Below are 26,160 nucleotides of genomic sequence, written 5' to 3' on the forward strand. Positions count from 1 at the left end.
TTCGGATTTAAGTTTAAGATTCACATTTTGTAACAATTCCTGTCTAGAATCTCTCAATATGCAAAAATAAATATTTTTTATTTATGTTCTGGAACATAGATCAACTTAAAGCAAAAAGTACACACTTATGCGTTATTAGTGGACTCGGGAGCACCAAACCAAATATGTTAGTATTTGTGTTTACAACTTTTCTTTTTTTGCTTTAAGTATATTATTGCAACATTAAGACTTCCTTTTGTCTTGTTACTTTTGTGTACTTATTATACATTGCTCAAATTATACTTCTCCTTATTTTGTTCGTCTGTTCTCATTTGACTTCTTTTGATCTCAAATAGTATAGAAGAAGTAACTTCACCCGAGCTAAGCAAATGCTCATAACAGACAACTCAAGGATACCTCTTTTCAGATAAATAATTGAATGTTATATTCCTGAAAAAAGAAAATTAGAGTTTACACGCGCATTAGTCAATAACTCATGATTAACGATTTCTGTTAAGTAATGTAGTATATGACAATATCTATTCATTACACTTTGTATTTTCACAAGAACATATGTTCTTTTCTATATTTTTTTACTTAAAATGAGCCCTAAAAACTAATGCTAATAAAACTATTTTGAAGAATCTTTAACTAAACTGATAAAAAATAAATAAATTAATGAACCAATTAGATCTTCATCCTTTTGATTAGAAAAAGGGTTGAATCAAATAGTGTTCCGTTATTTGTAGCGGTGAAAGAAAATTATGTCTACATGATTAATTTGTCATACTTTTTTATATGTTTAATGATTAAATTTAAATTTATTAATTCTTAAAAGATTAATTTTATTAGTGTCTCATATTTTCATTCACCGTCATCTCTTCCCTCTAGGGTTTCTCCTCTTCTCAACAATGGTTGCCGCCAAGAAGACCCATGAGAGCATCAACAAGAGGCTCCTTCTTGTCATGAAGTGTGGCAAATACATACACCCTCGGTTATAAGACCGTTCTCAAATCCCTTAGGAGCTCCAAAGGGAAATTAATTATCATTGCTAACAACTGCACCCCTTTGAGGAAATCAGAGATTGAATACTATGCTATGTTGGGAAAGGTTGGAGTTCATCATTACAAATGTGGACTTGGGCACTGCATGCGGCAAATATTACAGAGTGTGCTGCCTTAGCATAATAGCATTATTGATCCTGGTGATTCGGATATCATTATTAAGACATTGCCTGGCGAACAGTAAAGTAGTGATAAAGTTCCTTGCTTGTTATTTTCTGGTTTTATTTGATTCAGATTTTGAAAGAATATCTGATTGAGTTGTAGACTTTGGTGTAAGGTGCATGGTTTTTGGGTATTCTTGATGGGTAAAAAGAAAAAACTTCTTGAACAAATTTGATTATTTATATATAAAAAATCCAAATATGCTGAAGAAACTTGTCAGAGGGAGTTTTTCTTTATATATTTTTTGTTTCGTTTAAATATGTTGATGATATTTGTGATACTAATATTTTTTTAATTTATTGTTATCTGATTTTTTTGAAATTTAATTTTTTTATCTGATATTGTTTAAGTGATGTTTGATAAATTAATCCAGTTTTAACATACTAAGATTAAAAATAGGTATCAAAAGCAAAATTTAAAAAACGTAAAGTAAAATAAAAAATTAGATAGTAAATTGAAAAGGAAATATATTATAAATATGAAAAATATATTTAAATATTTTTATTTTAATCTAAACTCATACATATATATATATATATATATATATATATATATATATATATATATATATATATATATATATATATATATATATATATATATTAAAGAGTCTTTTTTTTTCAATAGCAGCGACATACTTCGGATTTCAAGGGATAGGCCAAGATTCCCTGCAAGATACACTCACAAAGGATTTCTCCATATAAAAATTACTCATAGTCCCTATGTGAATAGGGAATTTCCATGGGAGGGATAACCATTATGGCGTCATGGCGTGTTTACATTTTAGACATGATGAAAAATAAAATAGAAATCATAAGTTATCGTCTTAATAAATAGTGTCAGTCTTATTTTTCAAACCTTAGTAGTTGATACAAGTAGTTCAGAACTTACGTCTTTCAAATGAAATATGGGGTTCAGGCTTCAAATTTAGGGACAGAATTGTAATTAGAAATATTACTTTATTCAAAATGGACCAAACTCAAAAGAGGAAAACTAGTTGAGAATTAAATAAAAGCTTCATATACCTCCAATTTATACTAAAACAAAAACATGAATCATCCCTAGAGTATCCAAGTATCTGGGTATTGAATGCATATCCGATACAATATCTATGGCAAATACAAATATGTGTGCTTTATAGTATAACCACCAAATATATAGAACCATGTGTAAGCTCAAGTCATTTAATATAAAAAAAATGTGGAACATTATACCCACGTTTTGCATTGTGGAAGCTTCTTGCTTCGATATGAGGCCAAATTTGGACACAAAAGCATAGTATGCATAACTGGACGCATTACACTTCCTATCCTAAAACAACCCACTTTGAGAAAGTTATAATAGCCGTTGGATGCGTGTTGTTTTAAATCGTGCGGTTCTTTTTTTGTAAAGGCTAAACAAATATGTTGGAAAACCAATCGCCCCCGGACCCAAACAAAAGTCCCAACTTTTTTTATATTAAATATATTGAAGTAGAAAATTTTATAATTTACATTCGACTAGGGTGGGGGCTTTTATCATAGAAAAAATGTTTTTAGTTGTTATATTTTATAATTTTTTTAATGAATATTTTAGTCCTAAGTTTTTTTTAAAAAAGTATTTTTAATCTTTCACACACAGATACCATGTAAGAAAATAGTGTTAATAAAGATTGTTCCAAGGGACTAAAAATATTTATTTTTAAAATTTCAAAAATTAAAATGTTTAGATGGTAAAATATATGAATTTTATAAAATAAAAGGATTCAAAACATATTTTTCGATATAATTTACATTCAAATGTTGCAAAAGAAAAGTGACAAAAACAAATGTTGCACCAAGGTAAACAGAAAAAGGATCTATTTCATCCTTCCCCCACCCAATGTTTGGGCATAAAGCACGAATCTATGAGTGAATTAAACAGAAGTATGTCCCTACTGTTCCTCATGTGCTGAATTGACTTTCTTAATTATTGGAGTGTTCAGCTCCTGCAATTAATATTTAGTGTTCCTACTAAAAAACACATCTCCCATAGGTTGGTAAATGAGATAAAACAGATAAATGTACCTATTTTAGTGTGACCATGAGCTGACACAAACTTCATGAAACTTTCGCATAAGCATTTCTTCTTCGACCTAACAACCAGAACCAAAAAAATATTAACACAGAAATAAACCAAAACTATCTAATTGTATACATCAGGCAACATCATCAAAAGGGGCAACCAATTTATATTTGGACATAGACAGATTGCTAAATCCCAAAACTCAACATTATGATCCAGTCCAGAATTAGAACAACTTAACACTTTAACAAGGTTTTCCTCTCCACTTCTGTGGAATAAACCCATTTGCAATTGATGTTACTGAACATAATACATAGCACGTATAAGATTAATCAGAGAAATAGTAGATAAAATCAATAGGCTAGAATATTTTGCAGCACGAAACTGGAATCAAAGGGTCTAGGTTGATCACATAATAAGTTTACCATCAGAAATCATTAGTATCACTTTGCAAAGACACAGGAGTAGTCTACAACGTGATATAAGCATTTTGTGCAGAGGATAAATCAGACAAAGAGCTGATAAATAAATTGGCCAGATTGTTATGCTGCAAGAAATTAAAATCAAATGAGCCAGAATTATGAGTTAATAATTTACCATCATAAAATAATAACACATTGTAAAATCAATAATTTTACCCTCTTAGTCACATGTCGTGTTCACAACTTGACATCGTTAGCAGAACAAAAGAGTTGTTGCTTTCCTAAATTTGTAGCAGAATAAAGCATATATAAACAAGTGGTGTAAGAAAACAAAACCCAATACCCAAGTAAAGAATTTCGAGGAGAAAATATTACAACCTGAATTTTTTGCAATTCATGTAACATTGATCTATATGGTTCCCTAAAGACCTCATTCTGCTTGTCCTTATGCCTGTTTACCAGAAACATAAGAATAGAATATTAATTAAAAAACAGTTAAAAAAAATATAGCAGCAATTAATTAATGAGTTAACCAGAAATTCACAATGAGTTAATCATATTATGAAAGCACCCAGGGTAGAAGGGGGAATGTACATCAATAACTCTCCAGAGGCTCTTGTGTCAAATTTTCCAGGTTCCAATTTTCATCCTGATAAAGATAAAATTAATCAAAAGCGAAAGGGAACATTTTTGCTTAATTTTGGGACATGTTAAACGAGGCCCATAAAATATATGGCTTTGTGTGTGTGTTGTCTTCCAAAGAAAGGCTCTACTCCTCTCTGGGCCTACAATGGCCCAAACAAAAGAGCAGAGTCTGTTGAAAATGCCCATTTTTAGTAGTAGATTATAATATATATATATATATATATATATATATATATATATATTTTTTTTTTTTACACATAAAATTAATAATAAATATTTTTTTAAAACTTTTTATTTATTAAATAATTATGTAAAAAAAAAAAAAAATCAACCCCTTTAATACGCTTCTGAATTCGTTTTTGATCTTTATTCAGAGGTTTCAAATCATGCGTAATTCATGTCCCACCATCACCTATCCAATCATCTGTCCAGAAGCAAATGCTGCTGCCATCTCCTAATTGCCATTGCAAAGATTGTGAGATTTTTTCCCAACAGAATTTACTACCCTCTTCCAGCAATTTGAGGAATTTTTAGCAAGTTCCATGAGAGGTAAAATCTCCACATCGGTATTTACCTCTCAGGGAACTTTACCCATAATTTATCCCTTAATGCATATTTCCCAAGCCAAGTTTTGCATATAAGCATCATTTAGCTAGAAAGGTTTATTGCTACATACACACAAGTAAATCTGTTCATGCATGACATTATATTGCAACTTTAGTAAGTGCGGGATGGACAAGATAATTACCAATTACCATACAATGTGAAGAACTCTTCACAGAGTTCACAATCATGGTATCAGTGGATTAATTTTTGTGGGATTATTTCAATTTAACAAAAATCTCAAGTTATGAATGTTGTGTTAAATATTTGAAAGAAAAATTTAAATAAAAATGTTAAAATACTTTTTTCGTCTTTGTAAATTATTATTTTTTCATTTTTATCTTCACAAACTTATTTATTTCGTTTAAGTCCTTACAAAATATGTTTATTTTATTTTTTTTCTTTAAAATATTTTAAATGATATTTTTTCATTGTTTAAAATATTTTTTTTACTATTCAAAACACTATTTAAGGTGTCTAATAGACGAAAAAAATAAATATATTTTATAAAGACTAAAAAAATTTATAAAAAGACAAAAATATAAAAAAAAAACACTAAATTACTTCAACCAAAAATATATTTATATGGCAAAAAGAAATACCTGGGTTCTACAAGAAGAAAAAAAATACTGTATTGTATTATTCAGGGTTTTGAGTCTTTTGACAGGACCGGTGAAGTAAAAACCGTGGTCCAAAAAATCATATCTTAGCCTTGATATTTCCTTTTCCTTTTACTCATTGGGATCACAAAAGTAAATTTCATTAGAAGCGTCGCGAAATCGAGTAATGATTAGGATGTTGTCGGTCGATTTGGTTAAAAACATTAACTATTTTCCTCAACTAAATATGCCTTGAAACAATCCAACTTGAGGTCACGCATTCATATTGAAGGGTCTCATCTTTTTCTCTCTTAAACCCTAATAATGATGTAGTGGGCATTTTTAAAAAACGTTTTCAAAAAGTTTATATCATATTTTTTGAATTTAATGTTTAAACATTAATTGTATAAAATATATTGTCATCTAATCACAAATTATTATTTTAATTATTATAAAATAATCATTTTAAAATTTAACAAACTCATCATATATAATTAATTATAATTAAATGACGGTAGTGCATAACCTTTTAGTATGGTATTTTTTCTCTCTTACTTTTTGGTCCGTTCCATAGAGTCTTTTAAAAATTTGGTGTTACCGTCTTTTAGCAATCTGTAATTATCCAAAGTCGAAAAATCCAGTTTGTAATTGAAGTCAATTTCGTTAATGATTTGGTTACCTTGGAGGTAATTAGGAATTTGGGGGGACCCAAACTAGGCTTATCCATATATGATATGGACCCATGTTAGTTGTACAAATCCTATGACCTGTGTACACCACACTACCTACATACAGACCAAGGTTTAACTTCAAGGCTGGAAGAATAATAAATGTGTATGTATCTTAATGGAACAAATCATAGCTTAAAGAAGGAGTGATATTGAACATGAGTGTGCAGATATATATAGCTTAATGCTTGTATTTGGTTACAACAGAAATGGACCAGGGAAATTTTGAAAGGAGACAAGGAAAGAAGGAAGAGAAATCGAGAACAGATAAAAATAAATAAAACTAATAATTTAACACCGTGGAAATCAAGAGAGAAGAAAAAAAAAAGTGAGTCTCACCGTGATTTAGAACATACTTAAATTGTAATCTATGTATTATGCGCGGATTTTAAAATCAAATCCAATAGCTAATACAAACAGAAAGTAAAAGACAGGATGAAAATGCTTGCAAACCTTTCTTTGATTTCAATGTTTGTTTATAACGTTTATCCACATTTATACTTACTTTCTCCATTGACAAATGAAATTTTCTATAGTAACATATTTTTTCATGTAAAATATTTAGTTGTTTTTTTTGTTCCGTATCTATTATCAATTGTTTTCACATGGAAGCCAATTGATTATCAAATTTGATAACCAATTGCTTTAGATTTTGAAGGAAGACAATCGATTATCAAGTTAGTAATCAATTAAAAACTGTTTTTTATTCTATTCAGATTTTTCTCTTTATTTCTCTCAAGCTTAGCATTCTTATTTTCATTTATTTTATTATTTACTTTTTCTCTCTCTCTACCAAAACACATTCTAAGAAAGGAGAAGTGATATCAATATACCATTGAACAAATTTTATTACACTTTATATTATCAAAGTTAAAATTTATTAGAAATTATAAAATTCTAAGTGAAAGTTATTGAATAAGAATAAATATTAATAAAATTTAATGTTTTAAAGAAATTTTAGTTATTAATAAAATGTCTTAAAAACAAATATATTAAAGAGTGTGTTACTTATATTTTTCAACCTGTAGTTACTTTTGAATGTCATAATTTTGTGTCATAGATATTGGGCCAGACTATTTAAATTTTCTTTTCATTTTTAAAAAAGTGTTTTTTAATAAAATAAATAATTTATTTTCTTTTATAAGTTGTTTGTTTAAACTGTTTTTTTAAATAATTTTTTAAGAAGTAAAATCCTCGCTAATTCTAAAATAAGCGCTTTTTAAAAAAAATTAAAAATATGTTTAAACAAATGAGTCCCATTGGGCTATGAAAATAGCGTGTCCCACGTAAATAATTAATAATTATGTACTCAATCTTACTTTTTATCCAAATCTAAACAAAGAAAGCAGTAATCCTTAACCTTTTTTCTCCGTTTTTTCCATAAAATTTTTGCATTTGGAAAAAGGATTTAATGGATAGGAATAAAAGGAAGAGAAAAAAATATAAATATTCCTTCTTTTACCTTAAACAATAGTACCAAATAAAGTTAATAAATCTTGAACGTACTTATTGTTTTGTTTGCTTTTTTTCTCTAAAATATCAGACTGAAAACTAAGGCAAATATAAGATTAGTTTTTTAATTTTTGTTAAAAATATTTTTATTATAAACAAATAAGTGTACGTGTTTAGTTTAGTTTATATAAAGAAATTATTTTTTATTTTTTAACTTCCTAGAAGAACTTTTGATTAAAAAATAAAGCAAATGCAGTAAAAAAAACAAATATTTTTTAAAATTAAACAATATGAAATTTTTACCAAAATATATTTAGTACATTTTACTAAATATTTAAATATTTTTTTAAAAATTAAACAATTTTTATTTTTTAACGAAATATTTATTTATTTTCTAAAAATATTTCATACTTTTTATTTCTTTAAAGACACTTGCCAGTCATTTTTTTTTTTTTTTCTAATGCTAATAGAAGGCGATTCATTGGACGAAATCTAAATTCTTTTATAAAAGCCATGTTTTATAATTCGAACAGAAATCATTACACTCATTACCCATACATGTTTTATCACTTACAAAACATACCTGGCGTGATACAAGATAATAATGACTAATGATACTTGGAAAGGAAAGGAATAAAATTCTCTCCTCTTAATCCTTGTAATAAGAAAAATATATTAAAAAGTTATTGTCAAGTTTAACTAAATCTGCTTGTGATAATAATTAATATTTTTATGTATAAAATAATAATCTTCAAAATTATATACAGAAATTATTATGTAATTAAAAATGCAAATTTTTTATAATAATTGACTCACTTCTAATTAGTTGAGTAGAATGGCAAAATCTTTACATATATTAAAAATTAAATTTATTATATATAATATGAAAAAAAAATAACCATAATAATTACATTATAAGATATTGAATAACATAATTCTCACATATAGTATACCATGTAATGATTATAATAGTTTAAAAAATTTACCCGAAGCCCTAATGTGTTCTTGAACAACAGTTTAATCTTTACAACAAGTTTCTTGTCTCTCTACCTTATTTTATGTGTATCTCTGATTATGAAGATACAAGTTTTATTGTGTGTTCTTCCTTCATGGTAGAAAGTTTAATCATACATGAAAAGTGACTCTCTTCTTTACAGTAAGTTTATATTTAAAATAAAAATTGACTCTTTAACCGCTCATAACCGTATTTTACAAAGGGAGAGGAGAGGGATAATTTTAAGAACTAAATTAATTTCACTAATTTAATTATCCTTTCATATTTAATAATCATCACACTAAATATCTTTGTATAAACCAGCAATTTAAAATTACATGAACCATTATAGATTAAAACCAACAACACCGTCAATCCTCTATAACACATTGCAACATCTTCATCGGGACAAAGAATAACCTACTCACACACAGACTTGTATGGAAGGTTATCAAAGGCGTACCCATTACCAACTCAAATGTCAATACAAAGTTGAGAACCCTATGTATTAGAAGTAGAGGCTTTTGAGAAAGTAATATTACATTACATCATGTTACAATTTTAAGAATCCGTACAAATGGTTTACCAAGATACAATTTTAGTCTTTAAAATTAACGAAATAAAAATACATACCTCGAATTTTCTTTAATATAAGTACTTTCAGGGCTTGTTAAGTGTTTACGAGAGACACCATATAAAATTGTCACAATTTTAAGAGCAAGAAAATAGTTTATTGTAAAACATTACTTGAAGATCCAGAGTGAAAGGGCTATAAACGTCATTATAATCGTTTAGAGCCTTTTTTTTGTAGGTTAAGAGCCTCGTTAAGATAAACTAAAAACGAAAAACAAAATGACTTGGAATATTTAACATTTTTTTATACATATGGAGTTGTGAAAAATTATTAATTAATCAATTGATATAATAATGTAAAATTCTTTTAAACAGTCATTTTTTTTTATCTTTTTAAGATTCATTCTTCCTGGGAGCCTCTTCTTCCCTTTCTGTCATTTAATCATTTTCCTCATTCGTACGTTGCTAAACAAAAACAAGAAACGGCAACAAATTTAAACTAAAAGCCATAAACAACAATTCTTTTACACAAGAATTAATTTCATACTAGAACTATCCATTTCATACGTACTGTCACTCATTATTGTGTATGATCAATTCAAGCCCAGAGCCTACAAACGCAAAACCACAAATAAAAATGAAGACAAACAAAACAAAGCCAGAAAGAAGGCAAATTAGAGACAACACAGCTCTATCATATAACTTAAAATAACTTGAAATATGATATATCCATAATTTCTTGCATTTAATGGCAATTGGGCTCAAATGCAAGAGGCCCAACAGTGTAGAGCACAAAAGGAAGCCTCTTAGACAAGAAAGGCTTCTCGGGCCTGAGAAGAGCACCAGTGACACCACCATGGAGATTTGAGGCCTTAAGCCCATAGGGTGCACTAACCAAAACCACGTTACACTTGTGGGCCCCGTACGTGGTTATGCTCTTTGGTGCTTCAATGTAGAAGTAGCCGTTCTTGTCAGATTTACTTGTTTGAACCAGCTTGTACTTGGTGTTGTTGCATTGGAGCTTCACAACGGCACCTGCAGTTTTTTTTTTAACACAACACAGTTATTGTTATTTATGTGTCCTTTTGCAACAAGGGTGGAAAAAAGTCATTTCATAAGGGGTGAAAAGTGAAAAGTAAAAAGAGTCGCAACAAACAATGTCCTATAGTACTTCTCTATTGTGTTCTCAGTAACCGTGAAAGCTTTGCTAAAATCGACAAAAACAACTTTAACATTAAGCTTTCGCTGTTTTGCAATACCACTTCTCTCTCTTTCTCAGACACACAAACACATACACTGGTCACGTCATCATAGGTTTATTTTGCTTTACCATGCGTAATTAATTAAAGCTAGCTAAATTATTTATATAAAAACACTACTACTCATTAGTCAGGTTTTTAAAAGAACTACTATTATAAAATTTCCTTTCCTAAAATCATGCTAGAAAAAAAGTAAACTGAAATAAAATATTTTAAGGCATGGACACGATTATTATTCCCATAATATTGAAAACGATGTGCCTAAATAAACAAGAAAAATAAATAGCTGTGCCCGGTGCGATCCATGAAAAGTTTCAGAAAGAAAAAGTAAAATAAAAAACAAAATTTAAGTAAAAAAAGCTTAGTTTATCTACTTGGTTCCTATGTACACTGACATTATAATTTACAAGCAGTTAAATTCATGACAGATTAAGGTTTTAACATTGTCTACTTAGCTAGTGTAGTAAAGTTGAGGCATTAGATGAAAGCAAGAAAGGTGAAATAAAAAAAATTATTACAGTGACCGGATCTGAAAAAACAAGAACAACATTTGCAAGACATTATTTTTTTGAAGGTTAAATGTGTACTAGGATCGAACAGCATGCAGATAATTAGTTAATAAGCTAAAAAAAAATACTTTTTTTTTGTTGTCTTCGCAGCAAAAAAGTGAAAACAAGGTTAAGACTAAAGAGTGTTAGTTGAAAGAAGTAAGCGAACCAAGTAGTGGTGTGGCTCCCAAGAGGGTGTCAACCCCAGCATACTTGCAGGACTTAACATAAACAACTCCTTGAACTGCGACAAAGCTTCTAGGAAAGGGGTGAACCGGAACAACCGGAGGTTTAACAGGAGGGTGAACCGGAACAACCGGAGGTTTAACAGGAGGGTGAGCCGGAACAGGAGGTTTAACTGGAGGGTGAACCGGAACAGGAGGTTTAACTGGAGGGTGAACCGGAACAGGAGGTTTAACTGGAGGATGAACCGGAACAGGAGGTGGATTAACAGGAGCAGGAGGGTGATGGTGATGGTGGTGAGTAGGAGGCTTAGCAGGGGCAGGGGTAGGAGGGTAATTGTGGTGAGAAGGTGAAGGAACAGGTGCTGGTGCTGGTGCTGGAGGGTGGTGGTGGTGGTGGTGGTGGTGTGGGTGAGGAGCATTTGCTGGTGGGTGAAGAGGTGCTGGTGTGGGGGAGTGAACAGGGTGAGGGTGAGGGTAAGAGGGTGGAAGAGTTTCAAGTTCAAGCTCTACAGCAAACACATTACTCACAGCTATGAGGAGAAACAGCAGCACTGATGCCAAGGCTTTGGCCATTGCTTCAAGCAAGTGAAGCAGAGAGAGAGAGAGAGAGAGAGAGAGGAGAGGAGAGTTGTGTTGGTATCATATGAGTATGGCAGTGGTTGATTTATAGGGGCTGATGCCGGGATTCTCTGCGGTTTTTGTTCATATCTATACAAAAAATTAAGGATGTATTCGTTTGTAGAAAAATAGAATTAAAAATAAATTATTATATTTTATTTTAATTCAAAATTTTCATGTTATATCTTAATTTTTTTTTACTATACCAAATAAATCATAATTGTGAAGAAAAAAAAAAGTTTTTGCTTATTAGAGTAACTAGTGCTAGCTAGCTTAGGTTTGCGTGATGATGGCATCAGAGTGGAAAACTAGGGAAATGGTAATGTGAGGAAGGTAAATTTGAAAATCAGAGATCCCAGGCTGAATTAAATGGATCTATGAGTCTGTGATATATTACTGCTAGCCCTACGCTGATGTTAACATATTAGTAGTATTTGGGTAGTATAGTACTCGTGAGACACATTATTAATTATTAAGTGTGTATATGATTTTATATGGAAGAATTGATTTTAAGTTTAGAATTAATTTTAAGTTAAAATAATTTTAAGTAATTTTTGGGTTAGATAAAAAAATTATATTAAATTTTATTTCTTAAATATAAATTATATCATTTTAAAATTAATTTTATTCAAACTTATTTTTTTGACGTTAATCCAAAACTGCACAAAATACAAATTTTTTAAAAAATGGGTTTAATTATAATTTACTATCTTTTTATGTTTTTTTTTTAAATTTTGTCACCAAAATATTACGAAATCTGTGCATTCTGTCTCTACCTCCTATATTAAATCTAAGCATTTTTGTTTTAAAATTGGATGATAAAATATACAAAATTGTAAAAGTTAAGTAACAAAATGTGTCTGAAGAAAAAATGAATCACAAAATGAGCGATCCAGATTTTGAAAGAGTTGTGACAATATGTGCAAAATCTATAGTTTGATAGAAAATTTGGCAAAAGCAATTAAGGAAAAAAAAGTACATGAATTTTAGTAAATTTTGAACGGTAAATAAAATATTTTATAAAAAATTGTCCAAAAATATATTGATAGGCGTTTTTTTTTTTGAAACTTTGGTAGTTGGTTTTTGACACTTGTGTAAAATTTGACTACCTATAATCATAAAACTTTTTTATTTAACCATTTTATAAGTGTTATGTTTCTATATAAAAAAAAAAAAAGACATGACAAATTATTAACAAATTTGATTCTTTAAAAGAAACAACTCGCACTTTTTAGTATGGAATTGTGTTAATACAATTATAATTAAGAATACGCAAATGGCAGAATGAATGCACATGCATAGGTGCTTGTTATTGCACTTCTTACAAGGCTTATGTAGAAGTTTCCAAGGACTTCGGTAATAGCTTTGCGTTTTTTTATTACTGGCTTTGAGTTTCTGATATGGCATTTATTAGGGAAGAAAACAGAAATGACTTGAACAAAAAGAAAACCCACGAAAAGGTCAAATTTTATGAACACGAAAGAGGCGACATGGAATGATGGATAGAGAAGGCCAGAAGGGTTAGTAGCACTTTAATGTTTTTTATATTGGTAAAATCAACCCATTTTTTTTGTTGATAAAGTTAGAAATCGAAATAACCGAACACTTACAAATTAACTGATTTAATTAAAAATATTTTATAAAATTAATTAATAAATATCAAATGACATAAAAATATATATTTAATAATTTTAATATTTGAATTTATTTGTAATAACTTTTTAATATCATCTCAAAAGGTATGACTATAATTTTGTATTACAAAAGATAGAATAGTAAAAATTTGTGATAAAAAAGAAGAAAGTAACAAATGCTATAAGTGAATTAGTGGTTTTTTTATTGGAATTCAAATATAGAAATGAAAATATATTAAAAATAATGTAATAATTTTAACTAGAAATAAAAATATGGTAGCCTAATTTATCTTTTACCTTCATATGTTCAAATGTTAAAATGAAATAATTTGTGTTAGAATAATTCTATTTTAAAAATAAATTAGTAATAAAACTTAATGTAATGTTTTATCTAATACAAATTTATTTGTTTAACCTCAAAACCAATTTTAAATTCAACGTAAAATCAAATATCTAAACATATATATATCTAGAATTACTTTTGTTACCATTTTAACATCATGCACTAAATGGAATTGTACAAAAACAAAATCCAGGTTATGCAATTGTCATTAATGATAGTTAAACCTTTTGTGCAGACTCCAATATATAAATTAAACTTTGTTCATTCTAAACAAAATATTATTTAACAACTTCAATAAAAATTGAATTTATATAAATATCATCCTTACTTTTCTTCGTTTGCACCTCATTTTCCCGTAAATTTTGATGGAAAAGGACATTAATATAAGGACAAAAATTGTTCGGCCACGAACGGTCTAAAATAAAGCCGTTTGAACGTATATACAGCATTATCCTGTCCACCTTACAAGAAACACAATTAGAACACAAATTAGTTTTTATTGTTAACTTTTTTAGATAAACGTTCTTATTGTTATTTTATTTCTTCGAGTTTCGTAAAAGAAACATCTAAATAGATATATTTTTTGTTTTTTTACTGAATAAATGTATTATTTATTAAGAAGATTTAGTTGGATTGATTCATCAGCGCGTGTAATATAGTTATAATGGTTAATTATTTTTCTTTTTAAAAAAATCAACAGGATAAAAAGGAAAATAAGTATATACTAGCATTGAAAAGAACAGAAGAACCAAAATATTATTTTCGATAATGTAACAAAAAGGATAGTGATACGCTCCTATTGATTAAGTTTCTGTATGCAAAATCATTGAGCCATGCTGCAGACATGTTCTATCTTTCTGGGTTAGTGATGGGCACATCTTGTGTGCTCCCCCATTAATAATATATTTTCTTTGCTTCTTAAAAAATGCTACTTTTATTTAACAATTTATCTTTTTTACAAATTAATACATACTACAATCTAGTCTATTATATTGCGTAGTTTAGGGTTTTTTTTTTAATTTGTTTACACAACTTAACATTATTTTATAGTTTTGAACTTTCATTGTTTATTGTTCTTATTATGGGTAAAAAAACAAAAAACTTAAACATTTATTAATGGAGAGGTAGAGGTAATGACTATTCTTTGTCAGATTTTGTTAATCATTGTCCTAAGGAAAAAGGAAATAAAAAAAATGAATGTATAAATTATAAAATAGTGTAAAAAAAATCATGAAAAATATGGTGTCAGCCTTCTTAATTTCTTAACTAATATCTTTGAGACATTTATTAGCATTTGTTTTAGTTATATATTTAGTAAACATTTATTAAATTTATTGGAGGGAACTCCAAAATAATGCACATTAATTTACTAAATGTATTAAGACATGGATCCCGTCCGTGAATCCTGGTGCTTAGTTTGTTGTTATTTGCCACTACATTTTATGCTCAATTTGTTTATAAGCTTGCCATGCCCATCTGATAACAACTCATTTCCACTTTTTGGAGTTACATACAAGATTGCCGTCATTTAATTTTTGAAAATTTTATTGATTAAGTAAGGTTTATCATCAATTTGATGGAACATATATATACTAACATTTCCATCTAAATTCTACAATTATTATTATTATTATTATTATTATTATTATTAGTAGGATAAATTGTAATTTTTTTCTCCTTTATATTTCCATCTAAATTCTACCTATGTTTATTTATTTTATTTTATTATATTTTAATTAATTAAATTATTTTTATGGTACCTTAAATAAATATGTTAGGTCTAAAATTTAATTGGATCAAAATAAAAGAAATAAAACATATACAAAATTGAGAAATGAACCTAAATTATAAATTTTGTAAAAAAGTGGACTAAAATCACATAAAAAATTAAACAAACTAAAATTGTAACTTATTATTATTATTTTATTATTATTATTATTTGAAAATCAAACAATTCTCAAAGTCAAAAACATAATTCGCGTGTTTTTTTTTTAAAAAATTAAGAATAAAATTCATTGATATAAAAGTATAACAACCTTGATTACCTTTAACCAAATATATAGAAACTATACACATATTTCCAATAAGTAAACTAACATCCAAACACAAACTTCACTAACCACAACCAAACCACAGAATTACAATTTACACCACTCTGATGTTTTTTTTTCTCGGTTATTTAGTTTATGCTTTTATTTATTCTTTATATATGTCCCATTATAATGTAAGAAGAAAAAATAAGTATTAAAGTAAGCCTTGTTTTAGTTTTTTTAATATAATAATAACCACTTTTTCCTACTAATACTCGTAATAAGTAGTATTATTTTAACTTTTCAATGTAATATTAGTCTAAATTAGTCACGTACAAAACTTTTCAAGCTCATTAACAGCACCCCGGATACACAAGGCTAAAATTGATTATCATGTTGCAACTTTGATCATCAGAATCTGAACAGATTGAACTTCCAAAATTGCTCTAAGAGTCTCATTTCTTGTTGAAGAAGCTAGATAGTTGACTACAAAAATGTAATCAAACCACTAAATTAATGAAGGCAAACATAATAAAAAAGAAATTCATGTCACAAAGTTTTAGGCTAAAACCTTCACATGGAACAATCAATGCTATCTTCTAGATCTGTTTTTGAAACTTCTCAAGCAAACATATTAAACTTAGTTGGAACTCATCAAATACCACAAGCTGGATAAATTCAGCTTCATCCCTACCCATTGCAAACTAGAGAGTTAAAAATTTTGACTAACCCAAATTGTTTGTATGGGCTTCCTGGGCTGATTGTTTTGTTGGGCCTACAGTTTGCAATTTTGCACCCTGTATTAGTTTGTTGGTGTTGAAATTTAGGATGGAGATGAAAAAATTAACTAGTTGGATATAATTTTAAGGACTGATAAAATTAGAATACTGATATAATTTTATTGTTGTAAAATATAGATTTTGTGGCTAATATCAGAGCCTTAGAGCTGTACTTCCACACTTTACAAATGATATACCAATTTTTCTTTATAAACCTTTTCACCTTTTTATTTTTCAGATGTTTCACAATATATAGTTTTTTTCACTCTTTTTACAGCCATGTTATTTAATGCTAAATTTCAATCGATTATAGTAAATTTCTTTCTAAGAATTTGACGTTCTACTTAATTTTTGTGGCTTCTAAATTCCTCAATTTTATGTAGAGTGTAAATATTTTATAGCACTCTAGCAAGATTCTGTCATGCATAAATTAATAATTCGAATTCGTCAGGCATATCTAAGATTCGATCAGATCGATCACCTGATGTTAAAATATTTGATATAATTACTCATTTAATCCTTATATAATATTTTTCAATCTCTCTTAGTCCTCGTAGTAGAGACTAAAAAAGATTAAATGATGTGTAGGATTAAAAATATTATATGTTTATGGATTAAAAGAAAATGTTTTTTAAATTACTGAGATTAAAAAGAATTTTTTATAATTATAAAAATTAAGAGAATAATTAAACCAAAATTATTTGCATGTTTTATAGCAAGAGAATCAAAAAGGCAGTGAACTCATTGATGAATGCAATGGTTAGACTAACCCAACAAAATTACATTGAAAAGACACATTAAATTTTTTTAAAAATACCAGAAAGTAGGTTGAATTTAAATTATATATATTTTAAAATCTTTTTAAGAATAATTGATTATTTTTTTTGCAAATAACAGTAATGAAACAATAGTTTTAAGAAGGATATATAAAACTGATCAACAATCTTACAAGTCTTATCAATTATCTGGTGGGCGACAAAGGAAAACCAAAAAAAGAAAAAAGAAAAAACAAGGAACAAAATCAGTTCTTTAGAAAACACACCCCTGGTGCTTTGGTGCATCCGCATGTAACCAAGTGTCATTAATCTTTTCTTATAAATTGAAAAGCTTAAATACATGTCACCTACGTATAAATTGGTTGGAACTATGGACACTTGGTAGTCTGGATTACTTAATACTATTTTTTTGCAAACAAAAGAGATAGCAATTAATCCAATGTGAAGGGAAGGGGAATCCAAGAACATGAAGCTCTGCCCAGAAGTTTAAGAACCCATGTTTGCCGAGATATCCGCATATTGATTTCCTTCTCTATGGATATGCTGGATACAAACTATATTCCCTATTATAAGTTGTAACATGTCTCTGCAGATTGATAAATAATGGCAGTAAACATGTTAAAAGGTTGAAAATTGCGTACCATTACAAGGTCATTCGGTTAATGCATGGTTTTATAGAATTTTATATAACTTTGTTATTATAAACAAAATATGTATCTTACTAGGTACGTACTGTTTCTTTTGATTAAGAGGACTATCAACAACATAAGCTAGCATATTAGTGGTGAGGGCTCTCAGGCTGCCACGTACGTAGTAGGTCTTTGCGACCACAAGGGCAAGGCTAAAGGTGCATGTGTGAAAAGAGGTTGTTGGGGGCAAGATCTGAGGTTGGTGGCATTAAGAATCAATTAAGATGGTGTAACGTCCCTCACTCTGGAATCTTAAGCTCTTTTTTCTTACGAGTTTGCAACCCAAAAGGTCGTTCTTCAATTCTTCTACATGAGTACGTAGGTCATTAGAGTTGAGCAACATTATGTATACTTCGAAGGTCGTGTGTATTTTACACCAAAAACAATTTTACTTGATGAACAGTATAAAATTACTATGATAAAACTTTTGTTTTAAATGATTTATTTGATAATTAAATTAAATAATTTAATTTAATTAAATAAATATTTTAATTGAATATTATTATATTCTTTACTGAAAATAAGGATATAATTAATATAAACAAAAAGTATTATTTTATAAATATGAAAATTATTCATGAAATAAGAATAATTAAGATTCTACTGTGACATGCCAAGATCATATTATGTGCTTAGTTGTAAAAAAAAGTGAGATAATTTTTATTTTTATATATAAAAATAAAAAGATATAAAATTATTTTAAATAAAATCTTTTTTTTAAAATGTTTAAATTTGCATATCTTTAACTTTATACATAAACATATATCTAAGAACAAAATACCACACAAATTACAAAAATTCAAGCTAAATTTTTAGATCTGAAAAGTTAAAAAAAATAGTTTATTCTTTAGAATTTGAATCAAAGTGTTTAATACGTAGAGTCTATGTATTATTATTAAGAAAAAATTTATATATCTATTTATCGAGTGTACAAATTTATTTTTCTTTATTTATTATTATTGTATATTTTGAATGCAAAATAAATCTTATTTTTTTTATTATAAGTGTTAGAAATACTTCTGTCTAACCAACCGATATAAATATCTTGGGTTTCCTCTTTCCTTGGTGCCAATTTAATGTATTGATATAATTAAATAAAAATCACAGGCCTAACGAAAAATCATTATAATAACTAATGAACACATGCAAGGGAAAAATATACATGATTAGGATCGAGCTATACAATATACGGATCAAAATTAATATCGACACACACATTCACTAAAATGATAAAAAAAATACCTAAATGAATCGAAAGCTGCAGTTATATATCATAAACCTAAACGTTGTTCATTTTCATCATATATAGAGAGAGCGTGACGTAAAAGAGATATGATCACTTACATCGTTTACTGACTTTTAATCAGATACTTTTACTCTAAAATAGATATATAACCATATATACTTGAATTGATAAAATAGTAGAATTTATGCAGTTTCTTAACAGATCTGCATTTTCCAAAATGCAAATTTGGCATGGAAAAACCCTCTAATTTGTTTAGGAAACAGAAAGAGACCTGGAACAAAAATGTCGATTCATGAATTAATTTGCATGCATCTTCTCTGGATTAATAATTATTGTCAACTACCAGTCCTTCGTTCTTCTGTTAATTCTTTCTTTCCCAAAAGAGACTTAGATTTCAATATCATCCATTATATAGATATATCGTATATGAAATCGGAACACATGTTTGATATCCAAACTATAGTAACAAACTAAACAACCTTTTCATCAGATTTCACAAGTTCTATATATAAACATACAAGTGCGTGCTCACACCCACGTAAATCGATCAAATCTTAATTGTGAAGCCAACGCAAGACAGTGAATATGAAATTGCTTACTAGATAAAACGGTGGTATAGTATCCTCTTGAGAATATTCAATTTAGATTTCCACCAATAATTAATGCTATCAGCCATTGAAATACTTCTTTAATTTCTCAGATATCCTCAAAGCTCCATTTGCAGATTCCCCTACCTGAAAAATGCAAAAACAATAAAATTACATAAAATTCATAGGGCAGAGGGCAGAAAGGGGAATTTATGTTTCACCTGACAGTGTATTGTATGAAAAACTTCATTTTCAACAACGGTATAACTGGCATTAACAACATCTGATCCTTCTTCTTGAAGAACACGAACGGTCTCATTGAACATGAATTGACAATCCAACCCAGTTATTAGAAAAACCTCTAAAGTTGAACCCATTTGTTGGATTTTAAATTGTGGAGACTTCAACAATCCCATATTCATGCTAACATTTTTTGATCTTTTAATGTCTATTAGGTTGTTCTTTTTCTCCTTCATTTTCTCTAATTTAATCTGTAAATTCTTTATGTAATTTGTGGCTTCACCTATCTGATCCGGCCGCGAAATGGCCTCCTACAAAAAGATTTAAATAAAATTGAGACGTTTGTGTGCATATAATAATATAAGAGCAGTTGGTTAAGTAATTATAAGAGAAAGAGAGTAATAATACCCTTGAGCTTTGATGAGGCACAACTGAGTTGAGCTTGAAGAAAAGATCCTTCATATGATTTCTTCTATTCTGTTCAATGAATTTTCTATCAGTTCTTGATGATGAACTAGGGTTGTTCTCCATTAATTAATATCCCTTATGAATGCAATAGCTCATCCGCTAGAGAACTCTGAATACTCATCATTGATTTCATTAAAATATAATATTTTTCAGACAAGGGTTGCAAGGTAATTGGAGTTTCTCGTGGCTTTTAGAAAAGCTAGTTAGTATCATTGGATGCTACTGATAAAGGTTCATGTGATATAGATGTGGTGGGGCACCATTTTGTCGGATATATATACATTTTTTTTCCTTTTTTGGTTCCTATGATGAACACTAAATATAAATGCCCTATCAAAATCCACCAATGTGGGCTTACTAATTTTGGACCTCCACCAATGTTAAAGAAATATATACACATATAACAGCAATTTAAGGATTAGAATATTTCTTATATTCTATTAATATATTATATATTCGATTTTTTTATTGATGATATAAAACAACAATGTAGGAATTTCAGCTGTAACAGTTTTTAGGTGTAATAGATAATTGAAACTGGCATTTTACGTACTGCTCTGAAGTAGTTAATGACTTTTTCACTTATTATATTAGAGATTATAATTTTAAATAATTACTATATATCTAATATTTTATTGATACATACATAAAAATAATATTGTTGTACCTACAAAAGAATAATTAGGTAATCTTTCTTCTTGCTAACTCTTTGTCTAAGGTCTTATGCTTCTAGTGATTGATGCTTGACTGTAAAAGGAAGGAAACTCAAGTCGGATTTCAAATAAGAATAATAAACAAGCATATTTAATATGTTATGAATAGTCTTTCCTTGATATTCTCACATGTATTTATACATATTTTAATGGGTACTTGAACCTATGGGCATGAATACTTGTGTGTTTTATAGATACTTTCCTCTTTCATAATCAGGTACTTTGTTAGACTGACTACTTAGATACTCTTTAGGGATAACTTGTTTTCTGTGTGTTAAGGTTGAAAGCTATTTACGACTATTCAGATACAATTGTGATGTACAATACACCAGAAACATATATAATATAAAAAAACTATCCTCTATTAATGCACAAAAAAATCAAAACTTTAAGATTAATTTACATCCGCTAATATAACGCAAATTATCAGTATAAATATTATACATGGGTTTGCATTTTATCATTTTTTTGATAACGAGTGGTTGATTATTATGAGAAATAAAAAAATAATTACAATCATTACATTTAATTAACTCTTCAAATAATGTAATTAATAGATTAACAATAATATGTTATATATATATATATATATATATATATATATATATATAAAATAAATAATATGTTGCTTTGCATATATAGCTAGCTAGGTTGTAGTGAGAACTAGGAAACATTAACTATGAAAGTAATAAGACAAATGCTAATCACTTGATTAAATTAATTCATTATGGTAGTGAAAGTAATTAAAATTTTGCGAATTTCACATATACTTTATTTTTATTTTTCACGACAATCAAATCATTTAATTTTTTTTAAAAAAAAGTATAATTTTCCTCCTCATTTTAATTTTTTCAACCCGAAGACAGCATAACAAAAATTTTAATTTCGTACCCGAGGCACATATACCCCATGTAAGAGGACGATCACCCCATTGCTAAGGATAGAGTTGATCAGCATTACCCTGAGACCATGGGAGATGGAGTAGTGATCAACTTTTTTTTCCCTTTTAGTTGGTGGTTAGGGGAGAGTGATGGGAGGTATCCTAGGGGAGCCAGAAGTAAAGCCTTGTTTTAGAGTCTAGGGTTTAAATCCAAAAATAAAGAAAAAAAATTATTATCTCATAAGTTAAAATTAGTTTATACATTTCTTCATAAGTATTTATAGAGAGAGAAAAATAGAAAACTAAAATAAATTTATTTCATAAGTTAAAATTAGTTTATGCATAAGTTAATTTTAACTTATAAGAAAAACTTATCTTTTTTCTTATTATTCTTTATAAAGTTTTTAGGGATAATAATCTTATTTAAATAGGATCTTAATATGAACGAATTTAACTCACTTGATTAGTATTAATTCTTGTTATTTCCAATTTGGAACAATTAAATAGTACTGGCATTAAAGAAAGAAAATCTGCAGAGTTTGGATTTCACGATTAAAGATTGAAATGGACGTATATCAGGATATGTCGATGTGTATTCTGCTTTGTACCTGCAAATTATTTCAAATCGTCGCCTTTTACACTTTAGGGAGAGTACTTTTCAAACCTTTGAATGTATCTGAAAATTCACTAACGCGTGATCTTTTTCTCTAGCTGGATTTGAATCTGTTCTATTTTGGTCTTACAACTTAGCTATAATTTTAAGTTTGGGCTGGATTGCTCCAACTATATGTGCAGTAATCAAATATTATATCTCGCTTTCATAATTTGGGAAATGGTGGCACTTTCTAATCCCCTGGATTACAAGCAACATAAAACATCCGCTACAACATAATTACTTAACAAGTATTTTGCTGTTAAAAGAATCTACTTCATTTGATTAAGCAAGAGTATATGTGTGAATTATTGTCAGTTAAACTAGAGTGTATGTATGAGTTATTGTAAATTCTATAATATTATTTTTGATTTCAACAGATTAAAAAATAACTGTATTTTACTCGGTTTTCAAGCAAAAGAAAACCTAGTGATGCTGATTGTTGAATTTTGCACCAAATTGAAACTGTGACAATTTCGCTACTAAGTACTTTATCATTCAGGAATTAATGTTAGCGGAAACCACCTCTATGCTCCCCTTTTTACGGGTAACAGTTTTCAAACAATTAATAATATGTGGCAGTGGTTGATGCTTGCCTTATGTCATGCTTCGACCAAGAGCACTTATTTTTAGAATTTTTTAGAGTCATCCCACACTTTTAATTGTCAAAATTAGAGAATTAAATTAGAATTATGCATTTTGGATTTGGCACTTTAATGTTAAAGATAGAATCTTTTGGGTTTTTTTGTGTGATCACCTTCGTTCTTATGTGAGCCTTTAGCTTCTTAGTTATTAATAATTTGATCCATGCTTTATAGTCATCCCCACACTTTAATGTTTTATATATACATAGATAGATAGACATATTTGGGTGTGCGTAGGTTATATATATATATATATAAGTTGGGATACGCCTAGACATGGGTATTAAGTACGTGAGTTCTTAATTAGGTACGTACCATGTTCTTTTTTATGATTTGGAGAGATTTTAATTTGTATGAATTGAAAGTTGATATACTCGACAGGTGTTCTCTGACTCTTACATAATCATAAGTTAATTTTAACTTGTAAAAAAATTAATTTCATTTTTTTATCATTTATTTATTTATTTTAGAAGTACTTTTTAAAAAAATTATCCACACATATCCTAAATAGGTATTACATGGGTATAAGTACGTAGTCATCAAATCATTATAATTAATATACACAACATACCCCAAAATAGCTTCACACATCCAAGTTCTCTGTGTAAAGTAATCGTACGGCAAGCTATCATTAGTGTAAAAATCACGTTTCAGCTTTTGACGCCAAAGAACCAAAATGTCATTGTAGTCTCAACTCAACACGCTATGCTGTAACCTTTGTGCCTTGTGGGGTTTTAGTCTCCAAAAACTAACACAAAGAATTGGCTCCTTCATTTTGTCGTATCTAAAGATTTTGCATGCACAATAATAGTCAAGTGCACCCTATAATAATTACCCATGTTCATGGCAACTAAAACTAAAAGGAATGGTGTCCTTATAAAGTGGCTTTAGGTCTTGGTACTTAAGCCACAAACTGGAAAAGAAACCATTGGAAAACGACTATTCCAGAACTCGAATTAAATTTGTTATGTTGAATTCAGACACATATCTCAGTGATCTACAGTATTTATTGCAGGACAGTGAAACACTGTTAGTAAGCATTGGCTTTCATCTTTTATCATTTGTGATGGGTTCTATTGGCTGGATAGGGAGAATTGAACATTGGAAACCTCATGCAAAGTAATAATGGAATTATATCTTTGGGGAGTTTCATTCCTTTCATATGTGAGGTGCCTCTATGCATATAGGTGGTTGACTTTTCTTTTTCAGGAGACCTTTTTGTTAAGATGTGAATGTTGAAACTGTATAACAAACTATAGTATATAAGATTTTTATGTTATTTTTTAGGAAAAATAAAAGTCATGTTGACTGTTAGGATAAAACAGTTTTGATCTCATTCTCTAGGCATGATCTGTTAGTGATGTTATCTTTCTGTTAGCAGTTACTTTCTTTTCTATGTTTTTAAATACGTTGCTTCATATCGGAATAAAATAAGCCTTTGCAGTCTCAATTTCTTTCTTTACGCTCCTTTTCATTCTTTAATATTTCTGCCTGTTGTTATTAACAAAAAATAACAAATTGGTATCTAGAGCTCTTATCTTTAAGGGATCTGTGAGTTGAGAGAAATCGTAATGGAGGGAGAAACACCATACACAACAGGTCCACCACCAATTTTTGATGGTGAGGAGTACGAATTATGGGCTGCAAGGATGACCACTCATCTTGAAGCTTTGGATCTTTGGGAGGCAGTAGAAGAAAATTATGATGTTCCTAAACTACCTTTAAATCCAACGGTGTCTCAGATGAAGAATCACAGAGAGAGGAAGACCAAAAAGGCTAAGGCTAAAAATTATCTTTTCTCTACTGTGTCAAAAATTATTTTTACAAGAATTATGAACTTCAAGTCTGCCAAACAGATTTTGGATTATCTCAGATCAAAATATCAAGGCTGTGAAAGAACCAAAGGCATGCAAGTACTCAACTTGAACAGAGAATTCGAGATGCGGAGCATGAAAGAGACTGAAACAATTAAAGACTACGCTGACCGGCTGTTAGGCATAACAAATAGAGTGAGGCTTCTTGGGAAGGACTTTCATGATGAAAGAATAGTGCAAAAAATCCTGGTCACTATACCCGAGAAGTATGAATCGAAGATATCAGCATTGGAGGACTCTAAAGACCTGTCAACCATCACCTTGGGAGAACTCATAAATGCTCTACAAGCCCAGGAGCAGAGAAAAATGATGAGACAAGAGGAGGTGGTACAAGGTGCATTTCATACGAAAGCACAAAATTCAAGAGGTGGCAAAGACAAGAAGAACAACAAATGGAGGAACAAAAAACCAGAAGACTCCAACAAGCAGCAAGGTGAGACCTTTCCTCCTTGTCCACATTGCAAGAAGACAAATCATCCTGAAAGAAAATGTTGGTGGAGGCCAGATGTCAAGTGCAGAAATTGTGGCAATATGGGACATGTAGAGCGAATATGCAAGTCCAAATCAAAGGTGGTTACAGAGGAACAAGAAGATGAGAAACTCTTTGTCGCAACATGCTTTGCCACAAGAAATAGTTCCAGTGATTCATGATTAATAGACAGCGGCTGCACAAACCATATGACTAATGACCTGAACCTCTTTAAAGAACTTGACAAAACCATTGTTTCCAA

The 26,160-nt window shown here is 29.1% G+C and overlaps 2 protein-coding genes and 1 pseudogene across 2 annotated transcripts; 1 reads left to right on the forward strand and 2 right to left on the reverse strand.

Moving 5' to 3' along the window:
* Positions 1 to 890: 890 nt before the first annotated feature.
* On the forward strand, positions 891 to 1,227 carry LOC114373917 (annotated as a pseudogene).
* Positions 1,228 to 9,786: 8,559 nt separating this feature from the next.
* On the reverse strand, positions 9,787 to 11,932 carry LOC114377206 (non-classical arabinogalactan protein 31-like). Its single transcript, XM_028335624.1, has 2 exons — positions 11,241 to 11,932; positions 9,787 to 10,299 (listed from the first exon to the last, which is right to left on the reverse strand). The coding sequence occupies exons 1-2, from the start codon at positions 11,827 to 11,829 to the stop codon at positions 10,010 to 10,012; spliced, it is 879 nt and encodes a 292-aa protein (XP_028191425.1). The 5' UTR covers positions 11,830 to 11,932; the 3' UTR covers positions 9,787 to 10,009.
* A 7,819-nt stretch (positions 11,933 to 19,751) lies between these two features.
* On the reverse strand, positions 19,752 to 20,744 carry LOC114374234 (transcription factor bHLH162-like). The gene is made up of 3 exons (XM_028331852.1): positions 20,607 to 20,744; positions 20,180 to 20,509; positions 19,752 to 20,105 (listed from the first exon to the last, which is right to left on the reverse strand). Exons 1-3 carry the CDS (start codon positions 20,727 to 20,729, stop codon positions 20,040 to 20,042), a joined length of 519 nt encoding a protein of 172 aa, XP_028187653.1. The 5' UTR covers positions 20,730 to 20,744; the 3' UTR covers positions 19,752 to 20,039.
* Between the last annotated feature and the right edge of the window lie 5,416 nt (positions 20,745 to 26,160).

The sequence above is a fragment of the Glycine soja genome, chromosome 11 (assembly GCF_004193775.1).
Source record: "Glycine soja cultivar W05 chromosome 11, ASM419377v2, whole genome shotgun sequence".
In the NCBI taxonomy this organism is placed as follows: Eukaryota; Viridiplantae; Streptophyta; class Magnoliopsida; order Fabales; family Fabaceae; genus Glycine; species Glycine soja.

Bases quoted from the DNA above. Each gene is read 5' to 3' on its own strand.
- LOC114377206 (XM_028335624.1), bottom strand. From the start codon at position 11,829: ATGGCCAAAGCCTTGGCATCAGTGCTGCTGTTTCTCCTCATAGCTGTG. The intron at 10,300-11,240 runs GTTCGCTTACTT...AAAAAACTGCAG, and splicing joins GGGAGCCACACCACTACTTG to GTGCCGTTGTGAAGCTCCAA.
- LOC114374234 (XM_028331852.1), bottom strand. From the start codon at position 20,729: ATGGAGAACAACCCTAGTTCATCATCAAGAACTGATAGAAAATTCATT. The intron at 20,510-20,606 runs GTATTATTACTC...ATCTTTTTGTAG, and splicing joins TGCCTCATCAAAGCTCAAGG to GAGGCCATTTCGCGGCCGGA. The intron at 20,106-20,179 runs GTGAAACATAAA...TGCATTTTTCAG, and splicing joins TTCATACAATACACTGTCAG to GTAGGGGAATCTGCAAATGG.